This window comes from Chaetura pelagica, unplaced genomic scaffold (genome assembly GCF_000747805.2).
Source record: "Chaetura pelagica isolate M959 unplaced genomic scaffold, ChaPel_1.0 scaffold757, whole genome shotgun sequence".
Classification (NCBI taxonomy): domain Eukaryota; kingdom Metazoa; phylum Chordata; class Aves; order Apodiformes; family Apodidae; genus Chaetura; species Chaetura pelagica.
The window spans coordinates 321,083-328,358 of record NW_009970727.1 but is presented as its reverse complement, the minus strand read 5'-3'; the positions used below and the strand labels follow the sequence as shown (position 1 = coordinate 328,358).

General features: G+C 56.7%; 1 protein-coding gene across 4 annotated transcripts in view; it reads left to right on the top strand.

The window, feature by feature from the left end:
- The window catches only part of FOXP4 (forkhead box P4), a 37,357-nt gene extending 31,967 nt beyond the window's left edge, over positions 1–5,390 (top strand). For all 4 annotated transcript variants that reach the window (XM_010007071.1, XM_010007072.1, XM_010007073.1 and 1 more), the window contains 5 exons: positions 91–192; positions 4,428–4,549; positions 4,677–4,743; positions 4,857–5,023; positions 5,246–5,390. In XM_010007071.1, coding sequence (XP_010005373.1) covers positions 91–192; positions 4,428–4,549; positions 4,677–4,743; positions 4,857–5,023; positions 5,246–5,390 — 603 coding nt within the window. The remainder of the gene's footprint in view (positions 1–90; positions 193–4,427; positions 4,550–4,676; positions 4,744–4,856; positions 5,024–5,245) is intronic.
- The last annotated feature ends 1,886 nt before the right edge of the window (positions 5,391–7,276 follow it).

Genomic DNA, 7,276 nt, shown 5'->3' with positions numbered 1-7,276 from the left:
TGCTGAACCCCCTTTTCTACCCCTTGTCCTTGATATCAAACTCCAACAGGGTGTAGCGACTGATGCTCTTGTACCTCTCTGGTTTCCCAGGCCATCCTGGAGACCCCCGACAGGCAGCTAACGTTGAACGAAATCTATAACTGGTTCACACGGATGTTTGCCTACTTCCGGAGGAACACGGCCACCTGGAAGGTGAGAGCAGCCCTGCTCAGTGCTGTGGGGCTCACCCTGTCCCACCCAGGGTTCACCCCATCCCAGCCAGGGCTGCAGGAGATGCTCCAGTTTATCTGGGCACCTGTGGTAGAGGGACAGTTCATTGCACAGCTCTGAAACGGTGCAGGAAATGATTGTGTGGATAAATCCCATGTTTTTGCCCTCCAAAATGTGTCCCTGGTCTCTAGGGAGATATCATCCATGCAGTAGGGTGCAGCAAAGGCCTGTGCTGTAGAAACTCAGGGCTTTCTGGGGAGCTGGGGATAGAGCAGAGCAGGGAGAAGGGCAGAGAAAAGAGTGAGACACTTGAGATAGCAAACAGGGTGAATGATAACCTGGGGTGGGCAGCACGCTGGGAACAGAAGGTGCTGCAGGTCTCAGTGGTGGCTGCAGATATGGGTGCTGGTCTGTGGGGACAGAGTGGTGATGGCTTTGGGGACCACCTGTGGCTCCATTGTGGGACCCCAAGCAGGTGCCTGTGCCCCTCAACTCCCCCCACCCGGGGTTGGTGCTGTGTAGGCAGGACCTGGGGAAAGGTTTTGGCACTGAGGAGCCTTTGTCACTGGCCTGGGCTGATGTGTGTGTTTGGGCTGTGTCTTGGGGCTGTGCCCAGTCACTGGGGCTGTGTCTGCCTCGGTTGTTTAGAAATCACCACATCTGAGAGAAGCGAGAAAAGCCATCTGAGAGGAAAGGAGTGGTTGGGAGAAGGAGCAGTTATTGCCCTGGCCAGGAAGGATTTATTTGTTGTTTCCTGCTGCACGTATTTTACTAAGACACAGCACTGGCCTGCTCAGGGTAACAAGCAGCAAAGTGGCAGAGGGAGACTAAAAAATTTAGAATAAGTGAGTTGCAAGTGAGATGGAGCATTTTGAAAGGGCTAAGGGAAGCGTCTGTTGTTACTCTGGAGCCCGGGGCCCCCGTGTGTTGCTGCTGCAGATTGGAGCTGCCTGCAGCAGGGGTTTGCTTCTCTGCAGCAAACTTTGGGTGAGTAACAGACGTTTTGGCTCCGAAGTGCTGTGGGTGGGCCCTGACTTTGGCACGGGCCATCCTGAGCATCCCTGCGTGCCAAGTGGAAGGATGGTGGTGGGAGGGAGCAGGGCAGGAGCAGTTGGGGAGGGGAGGTTCCTGGGCCGTTTTTGGTGCTGCCCGTGGCCCGGCGTCAGTCTGGAGTCCCCCTCACGGCACGCGGGCGGCACTGGAAGCTGAGCATCCCTGGGAGCATCCCTGGATCATTGCTGGCCTCCACTGCCCCAGCCAGGGCCTTTGGGACATTCCCCGGGCTGGGAAGATGGTGGGAATGATGGGGAGTGTTGGGGCAGAGAGCCCAGGGATGCCAGCGATGCTCTCAGGACAGTGTCTTGCCACGGGGCAGTGCAGCCATCCAGGGCAGCCCCTTTCCTGCTCCATACCTCAATCCTCAGTCTCCCTTTCTGTGGAATAAAGACAGGTGAAAATGCCTTTTTCCTTCCCTTTTACTAGCTGAAAGGAATAAATATTTAGGTTTTTTTCATTTGTGACTATTCCACACCCTGTGTTACCCAAGGGCAGAGTTGATGTCTCAGAGGGGCTTCCCCCAGCCCTTCTGGTTCCCCTTTTTTTCCTCTTTGTTTTTGCTTGTTACACCACCAAAAAATGTGGTAGGGGGTTACAAAGAGCTGGGGGGTGCATGATTCCCTTCACAACTTTCAGTGTCCAAGACCAGGCTTCTTTGGAAGGAGGGGGATACGGAGGAAAAAAATAATGTATTTCCACTCTTTGGTTTTTTCCACTCTTCTGGTTCCTGCTGCAGCTTCTCCCAGATCTCCTGCTGTAGCTTCCCCCTGGGGTGGAGCAGGGGTGCAGGGGGCCAAGGTGGGTGCCCCATCCCCACAGCAGTGCAGTGTGGGGGTCCACGGGGAGCCCCCCAGCACGGCACAGGGAGCAGGGCTGGGGGTGTAAAGCAAACATCATTAGAAAAGACAAAGATGAGAAGCAAACAGAGCAGCCAAGTCAGGCACTGAACAAATACTCTGTCAAAATACAAAAACCACGTTAGGATGAGGCAATGACCCATCCCCTGGCATGGGGGGGAGGAGTCCCATGCTGGGGGAGATCTTGCCTGGCACTTCCTCTGTGTCCTGGGGCCAGCACCCTGATTGTCACTCAGCCCTGGGGATGGGGCATCCCAAGCTCTGGTGATGCAGAATCGCATCCTCCCAGTGCCAGGATTTCTTTTATCTCCTCTTTTGCCTTTGCAAACAGGTACCCCCTGGTGCCTGGAAACAGGGGGTGTCACTGGGGGGGAGGTGGGGGACACCGGGGCTGCCAGGCCAGGGCTGTGTCTCTGTGTGCAGGAAAGGTTTCAGCTTTGCCACACTTCTGCCTTTAATCAGGGCTTTGTTTGGACGAGGAGTCCCGAGTGTGCACAGGAAGGAGGAAGGGGAGTGCAGGGCAGGATCCAGCCCAGGCCAGGGGAGGAAGTTCTGTGTTTGCTGGCCAGAGGACAGGGGTTCAAGGGCAGTGAACAAGCCAGCCACAGATGAACCTTAGACCCCTGGGAATGGGCAGGGAGATGGCGCAAGGACAGAGCTGGGCCTGGGGGCTCATCCTGCTCCATCACTGGTGTGAGCGTACAGGGTGTCTGGGGTCCCCCCTGGGCTTCCAGCTGCCCAGTGCTGGGTGTGACCAGACCCTCCTCTCTGGGTGATGCCAGCCCAGGGACTGAGGACAAGGGATGCCTCGGTCCCCAGGACAAGGCATGTCCCAGCCAGAGCATATCCCTTTGCAGTGATGGCACTGGGCTGTCCCTGGGGACCCAGCTCTGCCCCACACCCAGCATCAGCTGAGGAGCCAGGTCAGCTGCTGACCAGCAGGTTCCTGGTGTGACTCAGGGGTTCCCAGTTCCCCCAAAAAATCACATCAGACAGCACCAACTGTGCATTAATGTCTCACTCCAGGAACCAGCTCTGGGGAGCTTGTAAAGTTTCCTCTTTGGGCTGGCTCTCCTGTCCCCACTGCTGGCCAGTGTGTGAGCCGGCTCTCACTGGGGCCATCACAGCAGCATGGGGGACAGTGGCACGGCAGGTGGGGCTGGAGTGGGCAAAAAGGATGGAGGGATGGATGGATGGATGGAGGGATGGATGGATGGATGGATGTCAAGGGAAGGAGCCCATTTTTGGTTTTGCCCTAAATGAAAAGCAAAAGTGGGCACAGCGCAATTTGGTGAGTTTCTGGGAACTCTCACTTCCCAGCACGGGGGGGGGGCTCAGTCCTTGTGTTGTCTCCTTTTTGCCTTGTTGTGTTGGCCAGCTCCTTTGTTTATACAGCCCCTGTTCGACCTTTTAAATTGCTGTTAATGTTTTAGCGTAACGAATTAGTCTCTCATCACGAATCAGGACTCGAAATAAAAAAAAATATATATTAAAAAAAAAAAACCCTCCGAGGCCAACTTCCTGAAATTGGGGTCATTCTCATTTGCAAGGCAGAGAATCTGAGAACCTTAATGCAAGGAAATTTATTCAAAGGCAGAGCCCCGGCGTGATTAGGCCCTTTGTAATTATAGCTCGGAGAGATTCCACTCCAGCCTCCTGCCTCCCTCATGGATTAGCAAGTGAGTCGGAAAAATACACAGGATTTAATTAGAGGCAAATTAAAATTGGTAATGAAATAGGGGCAGTAGCAAATGGCAGGGAGTTGGAAGGGGAAAAGGGAGCTAGTATCTCTCGGGGCTGCACTGTCTGCCTACGTGTGTGTCTCTTTATTTTACATTTAGAAATGTAAAGATGGTCGATGTAAAGAAGAAAGGGAGGGAAAGGGCCAAAAAGGGAGGGTGGGGGAAAGAAAAAGAAAGGAAAAGATTAGCTGGCTTTGCTGAGCATCACCGAGTGAGCTGTGGTGGAGAGGGTGGCTCTGCTCCCGCGTCCTTGATGCTGTGGCTTGTCCCTTGTCCCATGCTGTCCCCATCTTCCTCAGTGTCTGGCCAAGGCCCACAAAATGGGGTCATGTCCCATGCGCAGCTCAGGGCCTTGACTCCTAAAGCCTCTCAGTGCTGAGGGGGTGTTTGCAGCATCCCCGGGTGGCTTTGCGAAGCGTTTGGCTGTAGACAAGGTGGGCATGGTCAGAACAGCCTGGAATGATGGAGACCTGCAGGGGCTGGGTGAAGAGGAGGAAGAGGAGGGGTCCGGGCAGGGGCTGAGGGACGTGCCAGTGAGCTCTCCTGCCCTCCCTGCCCACAGAACGCCGTTCGCCACAACCTGAGCCTGCACAAGTGCTTCGTGCGCGTGGAGAACGTCAAGGGCGCCGTCTGGACCGTCGACGAGCACGAGTACCAAAAGCGAAGGCCACCAAAGATGACAGGGTGGGTCCTCTGCTCCTATGGGAGACAGCCTGGGAGCTGCTCTGACACCCACCTCTGCCCCCAGATCCCTTGTCCTTGGTCCAGAAGGGCTCAGCTGTGCATTGTTCCACTTTCTCTTTTTCTGCAGGAGTCCAACTTTAGTCAAAAACATGATTTCAGGACTCGGTTACGGAGCACTTAATGCAAGTTACCAGGTAAGGACCTAATCCCATCCCTGGCAGGGATGCAGAGGCACTTCAACCTTCACCAGTCCTCAGTCCCATTTTCTGTCACCGTCTCACATCCTCCCTGCCTCTTTGTGTTGCAGGCTGCGCTGGCAGAGAGCAGCTTCCCACTGCTGAACAGCCCCACCATGATCAACACCAGCTCGGCCAGCGGGATGCTGCACGTGGGCCACGACGACGTGAGCAGCACCGTGGAGCAGGTCAACAGCAATGGCAGCAACCCCCCCCGCCTGTCCCCGCAGCAGTACAGGTCAGCCTGGCTGGGGGCAAGGGGCTTGGTGGGCATTACTGGGCCGCTGGAGGGTTTGGAGCTAAAGGATGGTGGCACATCAGGAGTTGCTTGTTGCTTCCTGTGGCTCCTTTCCCCTGGGTGAGGAGCAGCATGAGGAAGGAAGGGGTTTGGAGCAAAAGCTTGGTGGGGTTGTGACCAGAGGGACCATCTCCCCAAGGCTAAAAGCTTCCCTCCCCACAGCCATCCAGTGCACGTGAAGGAGGAACCAGCTGAGGCAGAGGACGACAGCAGACCTGTCTCCCTGATGGCCACCACCAACCAGAATGTGACGATTCCCGACGACAGGGACCTGGAGGAGGAGCTGCCGGTGGAAGACTTGTCCTAAGGACCCCTTCCTCCTCCCCACCGAGGGGCAAACCCTTCCCACCCTCCCGGCTGGAGACCAAGCGATAGCTCCCACCTCCCCAAGGTGACCTTCGGCGTTAACCCCTTTTTTAAAGGCACTTCCACAGAGCAAAAGGGTTTCCTTGGTGCAACAACCTGTTGCTGACGGCGCGTCCCTCACGCTCCCCACTGCCCCGCGCCGCCGCCCCGGTGACTGACCCACCCCTGCCGCGGGGGACAACACGAGAAGCAAGAACCCAAGAGCTGGACTTTTTCTCCCCTTCTCCCTTGGTTAGTGACTGGTGAACGAGGATGGTAGGTTGTTTCTGTCTGAAATGGTCCCTCCTTCCTTCCCTGGGCATGGGGAAGACGCCTCTGTCCCCTCTTCTGCTCTGCCACCCGATGATGCTCCAGGCTCTGCCAGCGACCGCCCTGGGGAGGGAAGGCAACGGCAGGAACCCGCCGTGGTGTCTCCATCCCCCAGTGGGTTTTGCACTAGGAGGGACCGTGGACCCTGCCCACATGCTGCCTCCACCCAGCTTTGGGGGAAGAAACAGCAGAAACAGGGGTGACTCTTCTGCCATGGCCTGGATGTTGGGCTTGCATCGTTCTCGCGGCTGGGGAAGGACAAGGACTGTTGCATCGGTGGGACTGTGTCCCCTTTGCTTTGTCACCTCCAGCAGGTTGCTAAGCCATCCAGTGAGCAGGGCAGCCCACCCTGGGTTGGCTGCCCTCCCTCAGCCCCCAGTCCTGCTGGTGCTGGGGCAGATGGCACCCAGCAGTGACAACTGTCCCCAGCCTCCTGCCAGCTCTGGGCAGCGAGGACACGGCTCCCTCTTCCTCTCAACATCAGCTGCAGCAGGTGACACCTCTCCCAGTGCATGTGGGGATGGCTGGTGGTCTGACTTCCACTTCAGGGAAAGGCCCCTGGTCCCCTGCACTCCCAGTTCCTCCTCTGAAGCCAGGACAAGCTCTCTGAGGATGGGCAATGGCACGGGGAGGCAGCAAAGCCAACCCCGGTGAAACCCGTGGCCCCAATCCTGGCTGTGGCTGGCGAGCTGAGCCTGCTGCCACCAGGGCTCCTGCTTCCATCTTTTCCATTTTGTTATCCTTTTGTGTGTGTGTGTGTGTGCATCCAGATGGGAAGATACCAAAAGATTTTTAGACGCAGAAGGTCCGTAGTTCAGGTGAACAGATGGTATTGATGCCAAAAAAAGAAAATAATTAATAATAATGAGAACAACACAACCAAACAGCCCTCTGCTCCCTGCTCTTTCTTTCCATGGTGGTGATGTGGGTACCCAGCGCTGGGCTCCTCCCAGCTGGCAGCAGCAGCCTCTCCCGTGCTGGCCTCAGGGACCAGCACCTTTCCTGGCATGGCTGGGCTGGTGCTCTGGCTGTCCTGGCACTCGGCGGGATCTCAGGGGACTTGCTTAGATGGATGTGGAGCTGCTTTTGTTTTTGAGCCCAGCTCCAGGCTTTCCTGAAGCCATCCTGAGTGCTGCTCCATCCCTCCCTGTCCCTGGTGCTCTGGGATGAGACATTGGCAGCGGGGGCTGCCCCCAGACCCATGCTGGGGTCGTGGTACCAGGAGCTGTGTTTTGGGTTGAAAATGCAACATTCAGCTGTGGGTCCTGGCAGGTTGTGCTTGTTTGTCCCCATGTGTCACCTCTTATGATGTCTCCAGGGGGCTTTCAACCCTGTGGCATGTGTTCCCAGGGCGAGCCCATGCCTCGGGTCACCCCAGCACATCCAGCTGCCTGTTGCATCCTTGGTACCCAGGTGCCTGCAGAGGTGGGGTCACCCTGGTTACCCCTGCAGCCATCGAGACCCTCGGGGAGCAGCAGCTACTCCGGGGGGATGCACAGCCTGGCGGGGGGTACTAAC